This window comes from Triplophysa dalaica, chromosome 12 (assembly GCF_015846415.1).
Source record: "Triplophysa dalaica isolate WHDGS20190420 chromosome 12, ASM1584641v1, whole genome shotgun sequence".
Taxonomy (NCBI): Eukaryota; Metazoa; Chordata; class Actinopteri; order Cypriniformes; family Nemacheilidae; genus Triplophysa; species Triplophysa dalaica.
The window spans coordinates 18,125,337-18,151,746 of record NC_079553.1 but is presented as its reverse complement, the minus strand read 5'-3'; the positions used below and the strand labels follow the sequence as shown (position 1 = coordinate 18,151,746).

Below are 26,410 nucleotides of genomic sequence, written 5' to 3'. Positions count from 1 at the left end.
GCCCTTAGCTCAACACAACAGCGTAACATTCATCACAGTTAAAGTTCCTGGACCTTGGATGGTTTTGCCCTTTTGAAATGGTTTGTTACAGATTGAAACTGTAATCGCAATAGCTGAAGGTTAACAAGTAAAAGAGAACATGATGAAAGAGGGGCTTATAACTTGACAGTGTGTTTAAGTACTCGGATTGCTGTTATTTAATCTTTCAATCTTCGGAGGGATATCGAGACAAAAGCAATACATTGGGGTCCAAAAGCCAATTTCGTCTGTTTAAAAGGAAGCAAGTTGACAGTTCAACCAAAAATGAAAGTTTTGTCATCATTTATTCCCCCTTAAAACCTTTGTATGATTATTTTTTTCTGTGGAACACAAAAGATATTTTGAGAAATATCCCCAATGTTTTTGGGAATCATACATCATCTGTCATTTTGTCCTACTTTGTGTAAAATTGTTTTTAATCCAAAAGATTTAAATGATGTGGTCTCAGACTTCTTGACCCTACTGGATTTCCACAATCTTTAGTGTGACTGCCCTGTATAGTGGTGCTGAATGTGGCAAAAATATCTGCAAATGACAGGTGATCATAGATCATAATAACTTTGCAAACTACTGAACTTTCTGTGTTATAGGGCATTATTTTAACCCAGTATGTGCATATACTTCTCTCATCATCCTCAAGTAGCTAACACATTATGATGTCACTAGCATTGTTCAGTGACAGTTCATAATTAAAAGACAAGTATAAGAGTAATCTTGTTAATGTTTGGAGTATTGGTATATGAACCAATATTCTTTCCATAAAAATCATATGTTAAAAAGTTGATAGCTAGTAACTGCAAGGGTTTTCACCGGAGACCTGCAAGAAGCTAATAATGACCTCTCACCATTATGCCCATAAGCACTGTACTGAAACCTGGGTTTCTGCTTTGACTAAGTGTGCTGGAATTCACTTTATATTGTTTTGGTAAAAAACTATTAACTATTATCAATGTATCATTTACCCTTATGGTGTTACCAAAAAATATCAATGCTGTAACTCCACGGTACCTTTTTGTTAAAGAAAGCATAACAAAGTAGCACCTGCTTGTTAAGAGAAAACAATCCTAATGCAATATTATCAATCATACCACAAATTAAAGTCTTTTGAATGAAATGTAAATGTTTTTTAGTTGTTGAGTATGTATAAGAGAGAGAAAGAGAGAGTGGGTAGAGGTTGCCTTACAATTAAGAATCTGACTTGCTAATGTGATGGTGCAGGTTCCTCGGGGCCAAGGGCAGAGCTTGTCTTCTGTGTGTGCATATGACAACGCCTGGGGTAATCTAGAATTTGCTTCAAAGAGCCTCAAAAGTGGCTCAAAAGTAGTTTTTTTATTTATATGCCACACATTTCATACATTTAGATATTTCTGGATTTTGCACACACATTGGGGAGGGTTTTCTGTACAGTAAAGACGTACTTTCACAAACACTGCTGGATTTTGCTTATAACAGCTCCGGCGTACTTTCAGCCTACACGCAGTGGTGTTCATGGGAAGAGAAATTATTTCTAATTTGAAGGGAATTCACTCGATTAAAATAATCACACTTTTGACATTAACACGACTGATCTTGAATTTGCCGAAATTCACATTCAAGCTGTTTTTTTTCTTAAAGGAATGCGTTCTGTTTCTGAATAATAAGATATTATTCCATCCTGCAACCTCCAATCTCTCATTAATAATATGCCTTATATAATTTATGCTTGGTAACACTCCTGTGGCATTTAAATTCCACCATACAACGATTGCAAATGCCCTATGGGTGTAATTTTTACACAAATGTACTCTTCAGAAGCTCTTTGTCTACTCTTATTCGACCCACATTGGTGGTATTAAGCCAAGTACACGCTGATGTTTTGTATGTACTTTTTGCCTTTATTATAGGCTTAGCAGTAGTGGTCTGCACACTGTAACTCGACTGTAATAGTATAATTACTCTGAATTGTTTTTTTACCAGCAATCTTTGTCAAAATGCAATGATGAAATTATTGTTTCAAATAATTTCACTGGTACGCGCATTTCAAAAGGGGGTGGGGGGTATGTGTATCACGCATTCAGTGATGCTTTCGCTTACCAATTCCTTTCCTCCTCGTGCGCGAGCCTGACGCTATCGGAGAGCGTAACCACCAGCGCACCTTTATTTGATGTGCTTTGTTGCTCCTTGCGTTTCGGAAGCGTCCAGTCGCTTGGAAAGGTTTCATCGGAGAGAAAAACCCAACATAGCTTCGGGCGATACACTTCCCAGTTCATCTGACTTCGTGGGACATGGTTTTACTCTAAAGACCGGCCAGTCATATTGTTTGTTTGTGCGCGTGGAGACAATAACCAAAGCTTGGTGCGCGCTTCTCTTTAAATGAGCCGGTATTGGAAACCGACTGCGAACCGAGGCAAAGAACTCACTTAAACTACACTTGTGAGTTTACTCCTTACATTTTTTTTTAGTAATTGTTAATATGTCGTGAACGATTTTGTATGCTGAATTCAAGATTTGGACAATTTGCAGACGGACGCGCTTTGGCTGATTCTCAATTCAGGGGTATGAAATCTATATTTTCGTTCAGAATTGGCATCCAGTTATATACGAAGAATAATGTTTTTTCCAATTTTAAAGTTTTCACGAATTATTTAAACTATGTTCGTGTTGTGTCCGTATCCAAGAGTTCCCGTTATGTTTATCGGTTTCTCCACTTCTGTACTAGGGTGCTATATGATTTATGGTTGTCGCGAAAACGTCGTGGTTTTCAGTGTCGGAACGACATGCGTCTAAATAATTGACATGCATGAATGATGTATTGAGACAAAAGCCTGAACGCGGTTTTCATGGCAATACAGTAGCTGGCCGTGCTTCTTTAAGCCAATTGAATAAATCATCATTCTAGACAAGAAGCGTTGAGTAAAAGCTTCGGGCACATGTGTGCTCAACAAACCCTCTTATTCATATTAATGTTTTTAAAAGGCGAAGTCTCGCCCGACCAAGTATATTTTGTAGTCAGTGCAATTGCATTTGTTTGAATTGCTAGAAGAACATTGTTGCACTGGTAAACAACTTTCAGCCAACGTTCAGTTTCACCTAAAGGCTTCATGAGATGCTTTTCTGGGTATGGAAATGCAGGATAAAAAATCAAAAGCCATTATTTGTATTATGTAATTTATTTTAACGTAGGACTACAATATAACGTTTTCAAAGTGATAGTTCACCCACAATATACAAATTTCTGTTATAATTTACTTGCAATAGTAGTTCCAAATCCAATGACAAAATACACTATATGTCCATGTAAAGGATGCTTTTCTTTTAGAAAACCCTTCACATGGGTACTGATGTATGCCTGTTTACAGAAATAATGAACAACTCTGCATTAATTGTACATGTAATTTTAATGATCCTGTCCTTTCCTAACTTAAAAGCTAAAGTTAAAGCTTTCCTGTAGCCAGGGGTGCCGCCAGAAATTCTGGGCCCTGTGGAAACCAAAATTTCTGGGCCCCCTACATTTTTTACAGATAAAATTTAACCCAATAAACATGCCCTGTATACTTAAAAAAAGATAATTAGCACATTGCATAGTTAAAATGTTTAAAGATGAGTACAAAGCCTACAAAAACAAGAAAAAAATATAGAAATATGTACTTGTTTACATAAAAGGGAGAACATTTATTATCTCAATTGCATTTGCAAGCACAACAGAACATTATGTACACATATTGACATATACTTTACATGAACAAGCTTCAGCTGGGTCAAACTGCTCAATCAGGAAACATCAGCTACAGTAGAGACACGTTTTATTCAATTTTATATATTTTTTTTCTTGGGCATTTTATTCATATTAAGAACGTCAAGTTTGACAGCATCTATCGTAGCAGCAGCACTGTCACTTCACAGAACACACGACACAAACTGATTTTGTCATTTTTGAAGCGTGTAGATTACTTTTTGTTTTGCAAAGTTATCATCATGTGGCGAATACAGTAGATAAGACGTGTTTAGAGGCTAAAATCTTCGCGAAGTTTCGCGCTCAGGCTCACCTTGTTCGGCTGATTAAGACGGGGACGTCGGGGAAGGAGGACGTGGGTGTGCAGCAGCCGCTGATTCTGTGTTCATAATTCAGTAAATATTTTACTAAGATAGCTAGATAAAAGCAGGTCATGTAGCAACAAAAATAAGTTTTGGAATACAGGAATAGGTCAAGCTACCATCTTTTTGAAAAACTGTGTGACATACTGTCGACTTTGGCGTTCTCTGTCTTCTCTTTCCTTCTTTTCTTAACATTTTTGATTCCCTGACTGTTGATGTGACATGTCTGCGTGTGTCACTGTCTGCGCTGCATCATAACAAGTCCAATAAGCAAGAGACGCTACACTAGCGATCGTAGCTCGGACAGCGCAGGTGGAATGAACCATTGTGAGAGGGAGCAGGGAGGGGTGTGACTGAAACAGTAAATACATTATTTGTTTTTAAAATATTAAATCTATGGTCAAAACGGACAAAATACACATTTCGTGCACGAGGACCCCTAGCACATTTAATGTATGTATAAAAAAGAGAAAAGAAATAGGAAAATAAAAACGGGGTGTGCTCTTCTGGGCCCTAAATCAGGCTGGGCCCTTAGAATCGTCCTAACCTTCCACCCCTTTACGGCGCCCATGCCTGTAGCTCCAGAGCATTGCGGTAACAATGCGTGGTTGTGGTTTCGATCCCAGGGGATTGCACATACCTATGTATAAATTTATAGGATAATGCATAAGTCGCTTTGGATAAAAGTCGCTTTGGTCTCCCAAATGCATAAATGTAAAGGGGTCATGGCGTGATCACATGTTTTTCTGTGTCTTTGGTGTGTTATAAGTGGTGTTGGGTAAATTACTCTGAAAAAGTAATTAATTACTAGTTACTAATTGGGTATTCAATAGTGTTACTAGATTACTGTACATTTTTACTCTCTCCAAAAAGCATTTAGTTACTTATTACTAATTACTTTCTATATCCTACATCAACATTGATTAGTTAAGCCATTCAAGGATAGATATGAAACGGCTTATTTAATTCATTCAAATAAATAATATAAAACTACATAAAGTAGTGTTATTAACTGACCAAAGTATTACAAATGTAAGAATAATAGATTAATGCATAGATTTTAAAGTTATACTTTGAATTTTGATGTCAATTCCACTATTGCACACCATATATAACACAAAATATTTAGTTTAATTACATCAAAAGTAACCGTAATTAAATTAGTAATCCTTTACTTGACTTTTTCAAGGGGAAAGTAATTAAATTACATTAACTAATTACTTAGTAACTAGTTACAACCAACACTGGTTATAAGTTGCCCATGCATGTATTAGACACGAAAAATTGAAAAAATTTAAGTATTGGAACAAAGGATGCATTCCATCTAAAAGCAAATGCTCACCTAGACCTGCCTGAAACGCCTTGTGCAACCACACCCTGTACGTCATTTAGTAGTATGACTTGACTAAGACCACCCAAGTGTTTAACCAGGTAAGGTGGGGGTACTTGTAAATCTCATTGTATTGTCGCCGCCGCATTCATGTCGCGGAGACGCTGTGTGAAAGCCTCTTTCTTTGCCCTTCCAAAAGATGAGACAACTAAAAACAATTGGTTACATTTTATTTACAATACTGTTCCAGAACAGTACAATCCGAATATTCAAGTGTGTGTAGCGCAAATTTCGTAGATGATTGCTTCATGAACCTGGGAGAGATCAAGGCCGACTGTGCACAAAAGATTTGGTCAAAAAGTAGGGCAATTCCAACCATTACAAATTTTGCATGACAGTCTGGCACTTCAGATTCGCAGCCTGTAAGTATATTTTCATTGTAAAAGACTTTGTTGCGGACCAACGCGAGTTGAGTTTGTTGTGTGTTTGTGTAAAAAGACAACATAAGTCCAAATACTCCGTAATTATGTACCTACTAGAGGCAACAAATGATGGTTTATAATAGGGTGCATTGTTTGTGTTGAGTCGCGATGAGACATTGTTACACTGGTTGATCACAAATGGCAAATCTTTATAATGTTGTATATAATTATAAGGTAAAACATTTAGCTATAGTTTTTAACTATTCAACATAAAATATATTTTTAAAACATTACCAATGCTTTACATCCTGCTCAAGTCACGCTGGCGAAGTTGATGTATCGGCTTGATCATCTTCATTTTCCAGAAACAAACCATAATGTTAGTTTTAGCACTGTCATTTGACCCCTTTAAAGCATTACTCCACTCAAACCAGTATAGTTTAAAGCAACATGACTAAATTATGACATGACATTAAGATAAAGATTAGACCTATCAATATACATTTAGTTTTTTGTCTGGATGTTTCCTCTGATGCAGAGCACTTGAAAGAATCCCAAGCGTTGTGTCATGCATTAATCAAAGCCGAGATCAGGACTGCAATACAACGAGGTCTAGACATATATTTGCATTGAGGTATGTTACGTAACTCATTATGTCAACACAAGGTCTAACAGTTTACACTCAGGAGACTGAGTGTAATGGGTTTGCTGAGTGAAAGCTTTGATGTTTTACCTGTTTCCCTGCATGACGTATCGGTAAAGTTCCTGTGTTACCGCTGTCCTCCTGTCCAAGGTTATCTTGTTTAACACTTCTTTACTGAGTTGGTAAATTATACTGTATGGTTAGGATTTGGATTTCATGAACATTTGTAAGCCTTGGGTTAATGTTCTAATTTGCATAGTTATGAAGTAAGATTGTATAAATATATTATAAGGTAAGCACTGAGGCAGTTTATGATTTGTTGTTTCTTTTCTTTGTTTAAAAACTCATAACAGTACATTGTTTTACAATGCCACGTGTTAACCTGTGTAGTGGAGTAGGCGGGGCGAGACCGTGGTTCGAGACCGGTGAGTAATTATGAATGAGTGCCAGCTGTGCGCACACCGGGCTCGAATCATGTAGGAGATCAGGAGAATATAAGAGAACGAGCGACCGACCATCGAAGAGAGAGGACCGGGCCCGGACACATGTTAGGTAGGCCGCCGGAGCGAACCGGCAAACGAACCACGGTCTCGCCCCGCCTACTCCACTACAACCTGCTCAAGAATTCATACAAAAAAGGTGGTGCTAAATCTTTCTAAGCTCCTGGGTTAAACTAAAGTATCTATTATAGTGTAAAAAAGGTCCTGTTATGAGGTAGAGGATGGGTGACAAAACAGTTTTTTATATTCTTCAAAGTAAAACCGTTTGCTGACAATTTATAGCATGAAATCACTTATCCTCATTTGATGGCATATCTGCCATCATTCCATTTACTGGACCCGTTAAAGAAACCATGGCAATATAATTTTATATCACACCGTATGAGTTAATAAGCATACGGACGGAGACAAGCTTGCAATGAACGTTACTCAGGCTATAAGAGACCCATAGAGCTTCATTAATGTAATGAAATTAAAGACAAAGTCTGAGACAAAACACAGACATAAAATATAACCCTTAGGCTGTAATTAAACCCAAAATGAAGCAGAACAAGTGCTATTCCCAGAGGACTGTCCATTCCCAAAGGAACGGTCAACTTTGAAAAATTCTCAAATTTTCAAGTAACTCTCCAAAGGGGCCAGATTTGGGAAGAGAAAGCAACATCCCTGTGTTGTTTTGGAAGGATGCAATATAATGTTGCCCAAACTCTCACCTGCTTTGTATAAGCACCCTAATGGAATAGAATCCGTTGACTAAAACCTTTGAAAATGCAGATCTATTTTTGGGACGTTCTGGATGGCTCACTTCTCCACTCATCTGTGTGTATCTGTTGTTCTGAGCAGAGAAGAGATGACTGCCAGACGCAACAAAGCGATTTTCTCACTGGAGATGAAGATGCCCTCTGTTGCTGATAAAAGGGTTTTGTATATTCACAAGTGCATAATGAGAGCCCATCTATATTATATATTCACCCTAAAGCTTTGTTTTATCATTTTGTAAAGTTTTTAGTGAGCATAGTATTGTTGTTTCGGTATTTGTACAACAAGATGTCCAAAAAGATTTCCAAGCGTTTTGTTCTTAAAAATGTTATTCTGAACCTGTATGACTTACTTTCTTACACAACACAAAAGAAGATATTTTGAAGAACGTTGGTAACTAATCAACATTGGACCCCATTTACTTCCATTGTATGGGCACAAAACCACTGAGCGATTTCTCAGAATATCTTAATTTGTGTTCCACAGAAGAAACAGTCACATACAGGTTTAAACCACATACTGTATGGGTGAAAGATAGAATAGAATGCACAGAATTTATATTTTTCGGTGAACTATCCCTTTTTACAGATAAATATAAGGCTATGAGAAGACAATCTTCGCTGAATGTCCATCATTAGCTACCCTTAAATTCTGTACAGATTTGAGACAATAATGAAAATGTTAGACTATTACAGTCTGTCTCCTTTGTGGTACAGCGTATAGCCGTATAACATATCAAAGGTTACTAAATCCAATTTACGGGCCAGACAGCCTTCAGGTCTTTCCATATGTCAGCATTAGTAAAGGTTGAAGAATCACATCAGCGGTTGTATGTACTAACCTGACCATGATAGAGTTACACCACAGTCACCATCTAAAAGGTAAGGTAAACCCTCTAGTCTTCAATGGCGGTGATGATCCAGTATATCTCTGAAAGAATATGTAAAAATTGTTGAAAAGGTGATTATGTAAATCGTGAGAGCGGACACTAAAACTCCAGAGCCCCTACTGCCAAGACGGGTTATAAGTGAAATAGCTTTCTTTGTCCTTGAGGTAGTATCAGCTCAGAACTGATTGTAGATTATAAAATAGGTGAAGTAAAGCGGTGAATTCCATGTATGTAATGTGGATGAGGGTTGTGTGAAGGTCAGAGTCTGTACAGAGATCAGTCAAAATCGTCGTGCGAGATCTTTTCTTGAGCACTGTCTAATCTATTTTGGCATTGGAGCCATTTTTATATCTTCTCAATTTCTCTCAAAGTGCTGTCTGGAGTATATCATTCAGCTAATAGAATGTGGACCGCAATAATAGCCATGTTCATCTTTTCGGTTGTGTTCTGTTTCTGTGGTGGTCCTTTTTAAAGGTGAATAGACTCGATAGGCACGATCGCTTCCGTGTTTTGTCTCAGCCTGCTCAGTTACATCCGGCAAACGTATCGTCCCTAAGGAAACAATGACTGTTATAACTAAAGATGCACGTCGGATTATGGTCAAATTATACAAACACTATCATACATCTACAACCAAAAAGGGGAAAGGCTTCAGGCTATCCGTTTAAAGCTACATTCACAAATATGAAAAAATACTTTTGCACTTACTTGATCACAGAGGCACTTAAGGGAGCCATTGGCCAAAAGTAAAAAAAAATTGTGTGTAACTGCAATAATCTGGTCCCCGGTGCATCTAGCAACCAAGAAAACGTGAAAAAGAAGATGCAAGAAACTTTGTTTTGGTAAGCTTTTCTCTGCAAGCATGTTCAGTTTTCCCTCCTGATGTGACATAGACGCGGCTCTTATTATAATATTACTGCCCCTTATCTACACAATTCCACCTATAGCGCTGAAGCCATTGTTGTTTTCAGAAGCGACAGCGTTGTACGTGACGTTATGGCTAAAGTTCGTGGACAACATGCAATGTAGTCGCTGCACAGAGACCTAACCTCGGACGAGACAGGAGAGGTTTTCTTCACTATTAGTGGAAATCCCTCAGAAACCATGAAAAAACCTGCTTGATTCAAGCCGGAGTGCTTTATCAATCTGGGACAGTAAAAGCAGGATTAAGTTGTTCCTCAAGAGGGATCGAGACCAACTGAACAAGACAAAGCTGCCGATGTAAGTAATTTTTATCAACAGTCTGAATTGAAGTACATGTACCGTATATATAGGATAACGTTAGCATATGATAGCGATGGGAGCTATGTCAGTCATGGGCTAAATAGAACATTCAAAGCCAGTGATAAACTTACTCTATATTTATGTTATTTGGAAAATGGGCACTTGGAGTTTAGTTGTATAAGTGTTAATACATTGTGTGTGAAATATATTCAGATGCCACACGCAATTTTTTGCTAATGAACAATGAGAACACTGAGGTAAGTTTTGTTTTAAACGTCTCAAATCATTCATCCTTAGGCTGAAAAATCTGTCACAGCATACTACTTATGCTCTCACGTTGTGCGTGTAACATTATAACTTGTCAACGACAAGCGGTAAAATCCACGTAATGCAGCTTAGATCTGGAGGTGCGCATTCCGTCGATTTTAGGCAAGCATACATGCCAACACGAGCGCATAAGGATGCACTGTTTGTTGACTCCGGACAAATAATTTGAGACGTTTAAAACGAAACTAGCCGAAGAGGAGTTCAGGAAACATAATTAGGTAAACCATTGCCATGGCACTTTACAGGTGTGTTGACATGATGGACAGAAGGGTGGTGGGGTGCGCTGTAACTCATTATCATTTAAAGAGATATGCTCCAAAATTTGTTGCTGTGAGCATAGCTGTTTTTGACGAGGCCCATTTAACTCATTTCATGATTCCTTTAACAATGCTGAGCTGTACTGTTGTCAGTTTGGTGAAATTGAAGATTTTTTAGTAATCACTTAATGACAAATTCCCTCAACCCTAGGAGAGCCGAAGTGACTTAGCCGTGACTTAGCCAAAGTGACTTAGCCAAAGTGACTTAGCCGAAGTGACTTAGTGACTTTGGCGGACATACGTGATCACCCTGCGTGCATAAGTCTATTCTAATAAAGATGTTTGTGTTCTGCACTCTTTTTGAGGCGAACATCATTATTAGTATCGGGGTGAGATCTTTTCTTTTTGGGCCATTAAATAACCACCCCTACCATTACAATGCGCTATAAAATGCATACAGAAGTGCTCTCAACTCATTGCTGTAGTCGAGATGTTGCTGAATTTTTTATCACCAGCTAACTTATCCAACAAACACGGATAATGTATATTGAGATGCCCCCGTCTAATAAACATGTTTATCTATCCCAGGAATTACAATCACAACAAATATTGATGGTATATCATACAATACCATATTAAAGAATTTTGTTTTCTATGTTGCAGTAGTTCTGGAAGGGCCTTTTTCCTGTTCTGAGATGACTGTACCCCTGTCTTTGGTTTGGGTTAGGAAGTGTTCAGCTCAAATGTGTCCAGCTGTACCAAAAGTCCTAATAAAAAGTTGTCTATTTGCATTTATTTGCAGAGCATGAAACTGGAGAAACAGGTCAAAAATACTGTATTATTTCAGATCTCAAATACTGCAAAAAAGTTCATATTTACTTTTAAGGAATACAACAGTATAATATAGGTCTTTAGGCAAATGTTAAAAAAAATTGATAACCTTGATTTTATCACCGTTTCAAGTGCCTAGTAAATATATTGCCCAAAATATTTATACAGTAGTGCCTGTCCAATGTCATGTATTAAAGGTGCATTACATTTTTTTATGCATGTTGCACTGGAGGGCTTAATGTGTAAACTGAAGATTCGAGTTGAAGTCATCACATTTGGCCACCACAGTACATAAATAAATCATCAAATCTTTTTATTTTGTGATAAGTGATATCTGTAATAAGGCTTGGTATGGGGAGTTAAAAGAAGCTCTCAGGAGTCATATGAGATAATGAAACCGTAATCAAATAGTGCCAGAGTACTTCAGTCCCAGATGGCTTGTAAGGGTCTACACTCTGTTCCATCTCAGTGAGACACACAGAGGAGCAAGAGTCCACTCCTGCTGTTCTCCACAGTTGGTGACATTTTACACTGACCCCTGCTGCAATCCAGTGTTCCAGCTCGAACTGACACTACGGTTTAGGCAGCGTGACAGTGCTGCAGTTGTGGCCGGGGCTGCTTGACTGTGTAATGGAGATGAAAGAGTCCGGAACCTGCAAACTTTTTTCATTTTCTCCATTGATTTAAGAAAAAACACAAATTTGTGAATGTGTTAAATGGAGAGGAGATGTACATTTAATGGTAAAATGCATTATACACTCACATAAAGTATTATTAGGAACACCTGTTCAATTTCTCATTAATGCAATTATGGTGGTGGTGTAATGGTGTGGGGGATGTTTTCTTGGAACACTTTAGGCCCCGTAGTGGCAATTGGGCATCGTTTAAATGCCACGGCCTACCTGAGCATGTCCATCCCTTTATGACCACCATGTACCCATCCTCTGATGGCTACTTCCAGCAGGATAATGCACCATGTCACAAAGCTCGAATCATTTCAAATTGGTTTCTTGAACATGTCTATGAGTTCACTGTACTAACATGGCCCCCGCAGTCACCAGATCTCAACCCAATAGAGCATCTTTGGGATGTGGTGGAACGGGAGCTGCGTGCATCCCACAAATCTCCATCAACTGCAAGATGCTATCTTATCAATATGGGCCAACATTTCTACTCAACTGGTATGGAGTTACCAAAGCCTGGGTCATGGACATGGGTTTATTTTCAAGAGAGCACCTACATTTGATCAAATGAATCTTGAAAACACTGTTTGAATAAAAGCTGAATGGATTTAATTTATGAAGTCAGAATAAAACCTATTTAATGTTTTATCCCAAATTATTGACTAATTAAATACTTGTATGAAAAGGGAGTGGGGCTGTATGAATGACTTTATACATTTCTAACATTAAAAGTGTAGCAATTGAGAAATATATTACTTAGTAAGTCATGAAAAGTCAAGTTAAAAAAAAGTGTTCATGTTCCTGCTACAAATGGTGCTTCAAGGAACAGTGACCCAAAAATATAAATTCTGTCACCATTTACACTACTCAAGTTACATTACCCTCAAGTTGTTCCAAATCTGTATACATTTCATTTCTGATGAGTACAGAGAACGATATTTGGAAGAATTCTTGTAACCAAACAGTTCTCGCCCATAATTGACTACCATAGAAAAAATTACAATGGTAATCAAAAGTGCACCAGAACTGTTTGCTGTCCTACATGTCCTGTCTTTTGTGTTCAACAGAACAAAGAAATGTATAAAAGATTTTTACTCAATTGTGGCCAAAAACTGTTTGAAACTAGTTATCTATCATTTTGTTTATCTCACTCTTTTCCTCTCTCTCCCTCCCCCCTCTCTCTCTCACTCTGAATCAGTTCATTCGTGTATGAGTGATCAGATCATCAGATCTCCTTGTGGGTGCCGTCTGCCCGAATCTGCCTCAGACTGCCTCGCTCTGTGCTCCCTACAGGACGGGCTTCATTAATATTCCTTTCACATGTGTGTTATAAGAAGTCACAGACACCCACACCTGCTGTCTGTAGTGTTGTGTAATGCTTGAGCTGAAAGGAAGAGTCGTAGTGTCCTTGGGGATTCAGAGCTAATGACCAACTTGTGTCAACAGATGTGAAGTTCAGCGATCAATGAACAGGATCAATAAAGTGGAAGATGTGGCTTATACTGCACAATGTGCAATTTGTTTAAAAGATGTATTTGGACCATTTGAATATTGTATCTGAAATGGAGTATTATAGTTTTTTGCATGCAGAATGCTCATAGTGAAACTGACTGAAAAGACCAGCTTAGACCTGCATGTTGGCTTAAAGGGATTGTTTGCACCATAATATAAATTCTGTCATTTGAAACTTGTATTTGAGAAATGTCTCAAGGTTTTGTGTCCATACAATGGAAGTCAACGGGGACCAATGAAATTTGGTTATCGACATTCTATAAAATATTATTTCATGTGTTCTACAGAAAATAATGTGAATGAATGTTCATTTTAAGAATACAATTTTCATTTTGGGGAGATTATTGTGTATAATTTTGATTATAATCTGTATCCTATGGGGCTGTGATACACCCCGGTTATGAAGAAGTATTCATAGGAATGTTTGTAACATAGTTGTCATAGTAAAACTCTGGAATCGCACTTACCCAGATGAGTATATGCAAATAATGACAGAACCAGCATACTTATTCAACATACTTATGCAATAATTGTTTTTATGAAGTATTATAATCATTTTCATCAAGTGTGGAACGACAGATTTCAGCAATACAAAATCCAGTGATATTTTAAAGGCCTGACCCAGATACAACAAATTTGATAATGTCATATGTCAAACTTGTGATACTTTATAGGGTAACTTATTTTTAAAAACTGAGTAAAGGTTGAAATTCCACCATTAGATACAAACCTTGTTACCTAGAAATAATGGTGGCAGACAAGAACAATTGGATAATAAAAAATAAGAGATAGCGGAAATTTACTTGATTGGTTTCGAAAGGAAACACCTCTGAGCAGTTTCAGTATAACTACAGGCTGGAAGACACCTGGTTTTCAGATGTTTTTGGAATGACTTGGGACATCTCACTTTGTTTTACTTGAACAAATAAAGTTAATTCTTTGACACCTGGACCTTCTTTGTCTGAGCAATTATTTGAACTGCAAGATCAACATTTTTCTCATTAAGAACCATCTCTTTTAATGTATATTAAAAATGGCGTTGGTTTGTGAGATCTGAATTTCTTCTGTAAATATGATTTTCAATTAAACAAAAGATGCAGGAAACTCACAATTGACCATCTAACATAATTCACTAATCTACACTTATTATGTGCTTCCAAGGTCCCACTTATGGAAAGGTTTTTTTAGGGGGGGGGGGTAAACAGCTGTAATAATTTGTTCTCTGTTATTGTTTTGACTTACTAGTCTTTATATGACTTTCTAGTGTTTATATGTTTGCTTTTAATAGCTTGAGAGCTCCAGCTGCTGTGTTGGATCGGAGCGGGCATCCTAGACTTCAGCATTGCAGGCCATGAGTAGTTTCAAGGGCCAGGATGTGGAAAAACAGGGCATCAAGCTGCCCAAAAAATGGGCTGATCCCAATGACAAGGTACGATCTTCACATTAATCACATTTACTCCACATTCATTAAAGTCCTCTCTATCATTAAACTCCTTTGATTTGTCTTTTTTTCCATTCGTGTACCCAAACACACTGTCAGATCCCAACAGACCGTACGATGGTTGTTGGTGGAGTGGTGGGGGGAGGAGACTCCTTCAAACCCGTAGGAGCGGCATTAAAGAAATGCCGCCAGCGCTACGTGGAAAAGGACGGCAAGTGCAACGTCCACCACGGAAACGTAAGGGAAACCTACCGCTACTTTACAGACATCTTCACCACGCTCGTGGATTTAAGGTGGCGTTTGAATCTTTTGGTGTTCACACTGGTCTACACTACCACTTGGGTCTTCTTTGGTCTCATTTGGTGGCTCATCGCATACGTCCGTGGAGACCTGGACCATACCGACGACAGTGACTGGACGCCTTGCGTGAATAACCTGAACGGTTTTGTCTCTGCATTCCTTTTTTCCATCGAGACTGAAACCACCATTGGTTATGGGTACCGTGTCATTACGGATAAATGTCCAGAAGGAATCATCCTGTTGTTGGTGCAGGCCATCTTGGGCTCCATTGTCAATGCATTCATGGTGGGCTGTATGTTCGTGAAAATCTCACAGCCAAACAAACGTGCCGAAACGCTGATGTTCTCCAACAGAGCTGTGATATCCGTGCGGGATAGCAAGTTGTGTTTGATGTTCCGAGTCGGTGACTTGCGTAACTCGCACATAGTGGAGGCGTCCATTAGGGCCAAGCTGATCCGCTCCAAGCAGACCAAGGAGGGAGAGTTCATCCCTCTGAACCAAACAGACATCAACGTGGGGTTTGACACGGGGGACGATCGGCTGTTCCTGGTGTCACCGCTGATCATTTGTCATGAATTCAACAAGAACAGCCCTTTCTGGGAGATCTCTCAGGATCAACTAGCACGAGAGGAGTTTGAGATAGTGGTCATCCTGGAGGGAATGGTGGAGGCTACAGGTGAGGGGAGATCTCAGAGAATAAGAAAGATAGTTTTGTCCAGAGAAGCAAAAACTGTATTTGCCTGGCTTGTGGTGATGTTATTTCTTTATATAAGCTGTTACGAATTTTGCCCAATTACTGTTCAAAAGTTTAGGGTCACTTACTGTTTTTGTGTTTTGCATTTTTAATGTTTTAAAATGAATCAAAGCTTACTATATCATCTTCAGTGTACCCATTGCCCACCCTTACAAAACTAAGTTTATTCAAAAGTGCAGTTAGCATATTTCTTTTAAAGAAAAAAACAAAAGTGTACTTTTTATCTTCTTCTGTCAGTATAAGTAAAGTTTAGTTAATTTTGTATTATATTTGGCCTACTTACATGTACAAAACTACTTATGTATAATGAAGCATTCGAAGTATACTTGTAGTTGCGTTTAATCTTTTTATTAAATAGCCAATATAATATACTTTTTACATAGTTTTGTATACAGTCTTATAAATGTGCATGTTAAAGTTTATATAGAAACAATATTATGTATTCTATAAATAATTAACTGTAAATATGATGCTGTCTTCTCAGATTTGGAATTTTTCCCACCACAAACTCAGGAGTAACATCTAGTTTTAGTTATGTTTAAAGTATTTAGGCATTAAACCAATCGTTCTACTAATGATTTAGTAGCATAAAAACATTACAATTATTTCCGGGTTGAGGTATAGAAATATCCTAAATCTGAATGCATCTTAACTTACCAGTATACTAAGAGTATGCTTTAAAGTGTACTTTCATGAACTAGAAAATGTGTTACAAGTATTGAACTAGTAAACTATCAGTAAAAGTTACTTGCAAAATAGTTGCATTTACAGTTGTAAACTAGTTGTTTCCTTTAAGTTTACTGTACTGTTTCACTTAAAGTGTTCTTCAAAGTTCACTTCAATAAACCAAGAAGTGGGCCAATTTAGTCCCAAGCATTGAAATTCTATACTTACAAGTACATTACTAGTGCGTTGCTATGAGTATACCTACTACATAAAGTATACCTAAACATATACTTGAAATATACTTACTAGAGCAAAGTAGATTAGAATAGAATTTATTTCAATTTTTTATCAAATTAAATTTTTGTAATGAACGAAACTAATATGTTTGCACAATTTTATTTTTGTCCACAACTATTTCAGACATTTATGCATAAGCCTTTAACCAGAAGTAAGGTTAGGTCAAGAGAACCCCTCAAGTAACCCTACATTTTTGAACAGTACATGGAGGAAATGGGTTAACATTTTCTCAGAGTAGTTATGGTTGTGACGTACATTATCATGGGGTATATACAAGTGTGGGGGAACCATGAAAAATGACCAGATTTGTCCGTAGTTCCCCTGGTAACAGAATGCTGACAGCACATATTTGATGTGGAATTTTCATGGGAATCTCTAATTATATTGACAGTGAATTTGTGTGACAGCAGTCGCAATTACACCGCGCTAATTGGCTTTTGCATTGTGCTGAGTGTCAGTATCGAAAAATACTGCAGCCTGCAAGCGGAAACACTGAGGACCCCTGAGATGTCTGCGAGTTAGTAAGACAACCCTGTGTCCTGTCAATACAACCACCTCAGGGAAATTAAAGAGCCAAAGACAATAGAGGGAACTTAAATGCAATTCACAATAACCATTGAAATATCACTGTCACAAACCTAAATACACACACTCCACAAACACAGAGTCTCCTACTTCTCAAACAGTGAATCATTGCCCAGAAGTGGGATGCCGTGAAGAGTTTTATTCGGCCCACAATGATCACTTACTCAACACTGTTTACTTTTTCGTCTCACATTTGAAACCCTGGACAGCCCACTTAGAGCTGAATGTAGGTTTGTCCTGTCTATTTTTAGACAAAAAGCAGATTATCAGTGAATGAACTACTATCAGAAAACCACAGCAAACTAATCGGGTCAGGACTGCACCTCAAGGCCTAATAAAATTAGAAAATGATGAGGAATTATTGATTTTCTAAATATTGCCCTTCTCAAAAGTTTTAAGAGATTGAAGTGATAAAAAAATCAGGGTAATGACATGAGGGAGTAGAGGCAATGGTACACATAAAAAGTTCAACGAAAGTCTTGTCTGGACAAGATTATTATATTCTGCACATTTCTGATTTTAAATCACATCATTTGTTAGTGCAGTACTGTAAACACATACTTAGGGTCAAGTGATTTTGTGAGGTAGACAATATAGAGCATAACTTGCTTTGAACCTGTACACCCTTAAATGAAGATGTTTTCAACTAAGTACCACATTAAATGCAGAACTGCCCACGGGGTGCTGCTCTTAGCAGAACCAGCTCGATATGACGCTCAGATGCTTAGAAATGTTTTCAAACTGCTTTCCTTTAATAAATTAAGTATTCTATAAAAGTGAGGCTTTGAATAAACTTACATAGATTCTACAATGTTGTTGAGAAAATGCATTCTTTATTTTAACGATCTAAGTGCATGGTCTAAAGCACAGGGTGCAATGGCATGTAGGAAAAACATGGAAGATATCATATGTTACATTATTGTTCATGAGATACACTGTAAAAGATATATATATATATATATTTACAGATTTTTATTTATTTATTGAAAAACAGTCAAAATCCATCAAATTACAAGAAAAACTGGAAGAGTGTAACTTTATAGGAAAAACTGCTATTTAACGGAATACTTATGGCGCCCCATGCAGCTTCCAGAAAATGCCAGAATTTTTTAACTGGATTTTATATATTTACCATGTACATTTCAAATGGACAGCAGCATGCATACTATATATTCAATGTGTTCTAATAAAGGAAGTGTAACATTTTTCAATTGTCTTTAACACATTCAGATGTGGGGCCATATCGTACACCCAGCGCAATGCTGCGCAAGTGTTTTTGATGGTTTCAGCCTGACACATTTCTAAATTTCCTGCACCGCGTTGTTTAAATAGCAAAATGCATTTACTCTCATTTGTGCGCCCATGGGCGTGCAGTTCTAAAAAGAGGTGTGTTCAGGAATACGTTGGCATGTTGGCACGTTACTATTTTGAGGAACTAAAAATATTCTGCGCTGCGCCATCGACCAACTCAAACCTGGTCTAAAGTCAATGGCGCAATATTTTTTAGTTATTTAAAGAGCGCGTTGTTTTTGAGTGCACTGTGGGTAATCCGTGGAGTAATTGATGCATTTTTTATGGTTCACATAAGCAAGTGATGAAGATGCTTGTGTTTTATTTTTGAGAAATATGCAAATAAATATTCAACTGTGCATTTGCACGCATATCTTCGTTTTTAGAAAACATGATATTTTAATTTATTTATAAAGTAGAGCTTATTCCTGTTCTAGCAGTAACATTCAAAGATCAATAGCACAAATAGACATTGATTTTTTAAATCAGGCGATAAGATGGAACAGCTAGTTCCTTGGCTCATAATGCACAAGGGGTTTTGGTGGTGGTCTTTATATGTTGCTAATAAGAAACTGGTCATATTAAGATCAAAAGTCATAAAGTTTTATCTCTGTAGACAGCATCTGTTAAAGATGCAATTACTAATTCAGTGGCCATTTATAAATAGGATTTTTATATAAAATATTGTTTTCTTTGAAAACATTAGTAATATTTAGTCTACAGTTCATGTGTTGATCTTCACCTGTATTAACACCTGTATCATCTCTGCCCTTTCCACAGGAATGACATGTCAGGCCCGCAGCTCATACCTGAACTCAGAAGTGCTTTGGGGAGAAAGATTTACCCCTGTGCTTTCATTGGAGGAGGGATTCTATGAAGTCGATTATGACACGTTCCACCACACCTACCCCGCACCGACCCCTTCCTGCTCAGCACGGGAGCTAGCGGAACTGGCAAAGAAAGGGGAAGCTATCCCACTCCCCCCTATTTCCCCCCCAGCAACTTTGGTAGAACCCCAACGGCCAAAGGAAATGCCGGGCGTGGAGAACACAGAAGCAGAGGAGACTGTTAGCAACGGTGATGTGAACCAAGTTGAATGTGGGCAGGAATGAGTCTTGGCTGCCCCTGTGTGGATGGATTTGAAATATATACATTATTGCACATCGCTGAAATATGCATCATTGACCTAAGGAAAAAAACTTACTGTGCTTGCTTCAATCACATCAACTTCACATGAATTGCTAAACTTCTATAGGCTTTTAAGTCTTATTTGCAATTGACGCTATGCTGATACTATTAATAAAATCTGTTTTGGATGATAGTACGGAATCAGATTTTAGGTGTAAAAATACCTCCTTTGGCTTGAGCCTAAATGCAATATATATTTAATTAAGGAATATACATTTACAGCTTTATACTGTGTTTGCTTAACACACACACACACTACAGAATTTGCATCATTGCTTCTATGGTTTATCATCGTTATACATTATTTGTATTTATTTATTTATAGATTATGAGATTTATTGTATGAAATGGTGCTCATAGCTACACAGCAGCGTTGTTTAGCATTGTTGAATGAAAGAACTTTCATTCCCTATGAAGGGCATATTGAATATACAGTTTGCTTATTAATGAACATTATCTGTGATACACACAAGGGTTGGAGTCAAGACAGAATCAGCTGGCTGTTGAATGAATTGCAATAAGGAACACTGAGATGTAGAATTCTTGTGAATTCTCTGTATATGGTGAAAACACTTGCCAACGGTGATCTTAAGTACAATAGAAATATGTTGTGGTCTGAGATTGTAAGCGGAGACCCAAAACAGTGATTATATCATCTAGATCTGAAGAACAAGGCTCCAACTCTGGTTCTGATTTATAGAGCATCAGTTCTGTAATGGCGAAATATCATATTTCAGTATAAACTAACAGCGACGTCTTCTGTTTGCTACATCATAACACACATTAACTGGGAAATAATGTTTCTTTACTGACGTTTGTGATACTCACAAGTTTGATTTGACTTTTCAACAAATAAAACACACAATGTAATCATTGCGAAATGTTTTCATTTGCACAAATAAGAGAGTATAAAACAATATGTCATCTTGCATCTTAACATTTGTGCTTGTTTGTAAAACATCACTGTTATTGAAGGCATACAACATTTTCCACAATCATTAAACAACTTCACTAGATCATCCATACAAATTTTTTAAATAAAGAAAGACAAAATACTATATTAAAAATAAAGAAAGACAAAAAACTACCCCGTCTGAATGCGTAGACACACAAATATCCCATTTTACATACATTGATTGGTAAGCATTCCAAAAAGCCAGGATTCTCACTAAATAATTGAGAACTCCTCCATTATGTGACTTGTAAAATAAGGTTTTATGATTTACACAATCAAAGGTTTAGAAGCATCAATTAAACATGTAAAAATTGTGGAATGTCTGCTATAAAAATCTAAAATCTCCTTTAAGACAAAAATACACACATCTGTGCCAGGCTTAAAACCAAACTGGTTGTCAGAAAACAAACCATTCCAGCCTATTCAATAAAATCCTTTCAAAAACCCTGGATAAAAACCTTGGCTATATGGCGGTAATTATCCATAAAGCTTATTTTGCCAGCTTTGTCTGTGATAATTGGCACAAACATAGCAGATCATGTAAAATACCATGAACAAAAAACCCAGTAAAACAGACGGCAAGCAGAGATAGAGTTTCATACTGGCAAATTTTCCATGTTCAGAACATGACTTGTAAATACCACCTGCTTACTATCAACAGTTAAATGTATTCCATTTACAGGTCCATGTTCTCAGTACGCTATTTTAAGACGTGACAACAAAAAGAACAGTTTTACATTTGTCATAATTTTGCATGCATTAATAATCAACAAAAAAGAAAATAATAAAATATTAAATGTTACTTTAGTCAACACATTCTAGTTAAAATGACTAAATATTAGCCTGCTGTGGTAATCCACTTTCAGAAAAATAATGTACTGAGCATAAAAATGAATGGAAAAAAGCAACAAATTCCTACATAAAAACACATTTTTTCTTATGCTTGTTCTTTACTTTTTCAATCTCTTCCTCATGTTTATCTTGCATTTCTTTAATTTTGTCTTTGAGATTTTTCTCATTATATGTTTTAAGTTCATCCAAAGTACTGTACTCCTCTTGATGTTTTTTAAACAGATTCTGCATCTCCACATCATGCTTCAACATGAGGGACTCGACCTCCTTGCTATATTTCTCTCTGAATTCATTAAATATCTCTGCTTGTTTTCTGGCCTCATTCTCATATTTTCTCCTCATGTTTTTTAATTTTCTCTCATACTTTTCCTCCATCTCAATTCGTTCTTGCTCCTCTTGTTCTCGTCTCATCTGATCTTCACTCTTTCTCTTCTTCTCCTCCTCTTCACGCTCTCGCTCAAATGCCCTTCGAAGCTTCTTCAGTTTCTGTCTCTCCACTACTCTCCTCTTATTCTCCTCTTTTACTCTTTCATCCCACTCCTCTTTTCGTGATTTCTCCCAGTCTTCTCTTTCTTTTCTCATCTGCTCTTTACTCTTCTCAAACTCTTTCTTTAGGTTTTCTTTTTCTCTGCGTTCATCTGAAATCCTCTTATTCTTTGCTGTTTCTCTTCTCTTTTCCTCCCGTTCAAATTCTTCAGTCATTTTCTTTTCTTTTGTCTCCCATTCGCTTCGTTCTCGGTTCAGTTTTTCACGATATTCCTCTTGCTCTTGTTCTTTCCTAAGTCTCTCCTTATGATGTTCTTCCATTTCTCTCTTCTCCCTCTCATACCGCTCTCTCTCTTCTTGCTCCCTTATTTGCAGCTTTCTCTCTAGCTCAGCGTTTTTGTCTTCTGTGTCTTTCCATTTTCTTTCCCATTCTTTTTGTTTTCCCTCTTCTTCACTTCTTCTCTGTTCTTTAGCTGCTTCTCCGTCTTTCCATTCTTGCTTCTCTTGCTCTTCTCTTTTTCTGATTTCATTTCTCAGGAACTCTTCTTTGATTTTAAGTTCTTCCTCTTTTAGTTTCCTCTCTCTTTCCATCATCTCTCTATGGTGCACCATTCTCCCCTTCATCTCTGCCATCTCCTCCTCATGTTTGTCACATAAACGTTTTTTCTCTCTTTCCATCTCCTCTTTATTCACCTGTAAAATTCTTTGCATTTCTTGTTGTATGGCAGCTTCTGCTTCTTTGAACATCTCATTGGTGTAACAGCCTCCACCATTTTTCTCAATCATTCTGTTGATTTTTTCAAGCAAGTCAATCACTTCTTTAGTATTGTCTTGTTTTGTATTGTCAATTACATGACGCCTTCCTCCACAATCTCGAACCAGCTTTTTCAAATGTGAATCGGCATTTTCCAAATAACTTTCAATTGTCTGATTTCGCAGGCTATCACCATGGGTGAATATTATGTGGCTAAACATCCCAGCATTTTTGCCAAATGTCTCCTTGATTAGGTTCAATGTTTCTCTTTCTTCATTTGTGAATCGTCCAATTGTAAGAATGATCAGAAACACATGAGGTCCTGGAGAAAGAAGACTGATGCAATTAAAAATGTCCTTCTTCACCTCATCATTCGAGAGCTCTGTGTCGAACAGACCTGGAGTATCAACAACAGCAACTGGCATCCCATTAATAATCCCCTCTTCCTTCTGACATGATGATGTCAATGATACTGAACTGGCTTGAGATTTAAATACTTCTTTGTTGAGTATGGTGTTTCCTGTAGCACTCTTTCCACTTCCAGTTTTTCCAACAAGCACTATCCTCAAACAATTTGTAATTGTTCTCACACTCTCACTCACCCCTGTGATGGGGAGAAAAAACACATTATATGTGAGAGAATCCCATAACTAATGCAGTTTTATCCTTTCGTGTTAATTTTTTCCTAGGCCTATACACTAGTACAATTCATAAAAGGGTGATTTAACGCCATTACATGTATTTAGACTTCTAAACAATGTTTAATGTGCTGGCTTCTTATGCTTAACATGGTAAACTTGTTAAAAAACGAGTTGGACGTATGATGTAGTATTTCTGTGCTTGATACACTCCCCCAGCACTCCAACTTGCTTATGAAAGTTTTTTTTTCACTTTTTCGTAACATGGATCCTATTCCATTTATGGGACAATTCTCTCGAAAAATCTCAGGCGAAAGAAATAGTACACTGGCATTCATTTCGATACCCAACAAAAAATTACACAGAAATAAGACCCCACGGAAAACACATAATCACAGACCACATTACAAAGATGGTTCTCTGATTTTTGTAACAAAATGCTTACTCTTTCAGGACAAGAACTTTAGTTATCGGTGGTTAGTGAAACCAGATTTTTATTTTTGGGTTTTGGTGCCTTAGTGTTCAATTTAATTGACCAGTTAGGAAGGTTGCATCTGACTTTGGCATTATATGTCAACTTTTAAATGAGATGTTAAATATCCTGACCTGTTCGCTTGATCTGCTTAAGTTCTCCGATTTCTTGCTCCATTTGTTTGATTCTGGCCTCTTGTTGAACTCTGATCTCCAGCTGGGCTTTTACATACACGTCAGATGAGTAGCATACATTTCTTTTTCCAGCAATCATAGTGTGAATCTTTTGCAGCAGTTCTGAGACCTGCTCACTATCCTGACTTCCGACACCAAGTATGTGGTATTTGCTCCCACATTCCTGAATACATTTCTTAATGTCATTAGTCCTATGTATGAAATTAGTGATAACTTTGTCCTGTCTGTTCCCTTCACACAAAAACAAGATCATTAATTGATCGGAGAATGTCTCATCAGCTGTGCCAAAAATGCTACTGATCTTTGCAAGTTCTCCTTTATCATCGTCAGTGAGAGGACCAACAGGAAGGACAAGGAGAAATGCATCTATCTTGAATGAACAAAGAGACAGAGCATTGTATGTCTCATACATCGCATTCATTTGAGAGAGAGATGTGTTGTATATTTCTGGCATTTCAACCACATTGACATAATGTCCATAGACCACCCCTCTTGTCTTCACACATACATGGAGGGTTTTCGTTTCAGAAACAGTTGATTTAGTTTGACCAAGTATTGTGTTTGTAGTGTGAGTCTTCCAAGCACTGCTCCTTCCAAACAGCAATAGATTGAGATTTTGTGCACGTACTGAAACAAACCCAAATCATGTTACTCTAGTGTTAGTCTACTTAAAAATAATATATAAGAATGTAAAAATAGTTTTTAAAAAAATCTTTAAAAATCCCCAAATTTTCAGACTGAAGTCAATAAATATTCAAATTACTTCCATTATATGGAAAAAAGTGTAATCAAATGCATAGGTGTTTTGTTAAACAACTTGATGTAATGACAATGATTAGTCTACTTACTTGCAGCTTCCGTATTATTTCTCTGACTTGACGATTGAAACAAAGACTTCATTATCTGATCCTTAAGGAGAAAACAATTCATCAAAATGATGTTAATGCACTGTATAACTACAACAATAAGAATAATAATGTCATCAAAATCATTTTAAAGTTTTTTTTGCAATAACAACGAAAATTAAAAGAAAAAAATTCAAATAACTTACCGAATCCACTAAATGTTTGACTGCAGTCAGCTTATTCTATTTTCTCACTTCTAGAATGTGGCTTCAGATATGGGGTTGGAATGTCTCCTGGTGACTCATCAATATTTAGTTTATTTAATATAAGAGGATTCGCCTTATTTTTCTGCTCCAACCTCATAATTTTTTAATACAACTCCTTTACAGATTTCTGTTCAGCAGTGCACTGTCCCTTTATCTTTTCAAATATGTGGTACATCCATGGTTCTTTGACTAAGCTATAAACAACTCTACTCTCCATATCATTAGTGAAGGAACCCAACAAGAGAACTATGGTATGGTTCAATGTATTATTTGACCAAGAGTTAAAAATCTGAATTACACTTTTAATTTTCTTCTTTCTGAAATTCCCTAGTTGTGGAATCAGCAGTATTACATGTGGACCTGGAGCAGACAACTGCACGCAGTGTTTTAGTGTCTTAGAAACTTGGGCTTCAGGTACTTTCTCGTCCAACATATTTGCTGTGATGGTCACAGAAATTCTTTGATTAGAAAAGTATCCTTGCTCACACAATGGAGACAAGTTAAAAGCTTTCACATCAAAAACCTGTCTTCCCAAGAGCAGATTTCCCACAGAGCATTTGTCAGCCCAGTTGTCTCCAACCAACCAAATCCATAATTCAGACACTAAAAAATATCAAATGTATAAGACAAAATGATTTATTTACAATGTTATTGTAAACATGTTTGTTTTTAATAATCCATAATTAATTGAATAATTCAATACAAAGTAAGAATTTACTGTAAGGTGGATGATCCAAGCTGTTTCTTCTCTGTCTAGTTCCCCCCTTATCTGTGCTATATGCCCCTGCATCTGTTGAGGAATTGTAAGTTACCATTAAAGTAATATTGAGTTAGGACTACAATTGGATTACAATAAAGTGTTTGCATTTAAGATTTTGGTTTTAGCCATCGGCTAACAAACAAGCACAATGCTAAGGAAGTGGCATGTTGTTTTGGG

At 37.1% G+C, this 26,410-nt stretch overlaps 2 protein-coding genes across 2 annotated transcripts; one reads left to right on the top strand and one right to left on the bottom strand.

The window, feature by feature from the left end:
• Window positions 1–2,274: 2,274 nt before the first annotated feature.
• On the top strand, window positions 2,275–20,811 carry kcnj21 (potassium inwardly rectifying channel subfamily J member 21). The gene is made up of 4 exons (XM_056762394.1): window positions 2,275–2,451; window positions 14,779–14,919; window positions 15,031–15,907; window positions 19,604–20,811. Exons 2-4 carry the CDS (start codon window positions 14,842–14,844, stop codon window positions 19,933–19,935), a joined length of 1,287 nt encoding a protein of 428 aa, XP_056618372.1. The 5' UTR covers window positions 2,275–2,451; window positions 14,779–14,841; the 3' UTR covers window positions 19,936–20,811.
• Window positions 20,812–21,902: 1,091 nt separating this feature from the next.
• LOC130432737 (golgin subfamily A member 6-like protein 22) lies at window positions 21,903–24,441 on the bottom strand (the record flags this gene model as incomplete). Its single annotated transcript, XM_056762228.1, has 2 exons — window positions 24,303–24,441; window positions 21,903–23,662 (listed from the first exon to the last, which is right to left on the bottom strand). Coding segments are annotated over exons 1-2 (1,899 nt in total), but the record flags the coding sequence as incomplete, so codon positions are not given.
• Between the last annotated feature and the right edge of the window lie 1,969 nt (window positions 24,442–26,410).

Excerpts from the sequence above, each read along its gene's own strand:
- kcnj21 (XM_056762394.1), top strand. The coding sequence starts at position 14,842 with ATGAGTAGTTTCAAGGGCCAGGATGTGGAAAAACAGGGCATCAAGCTG. Across the intron at positions 14,920-15,030 it reads GGGCTGATCCCAATGACAAG|ATCCCAACAGACCGTACGAT; the intron begins GTACGATCTTCA and ends ACACACTGTCAG. Across the intron at positions 15,908-19,603 it reads GGGAATGGTGGAGGCTACAG|GAATGACATGTCAGGCCCGC; the intron begins GTGAGGGGAGAT and ends CCCTTTCCACAG.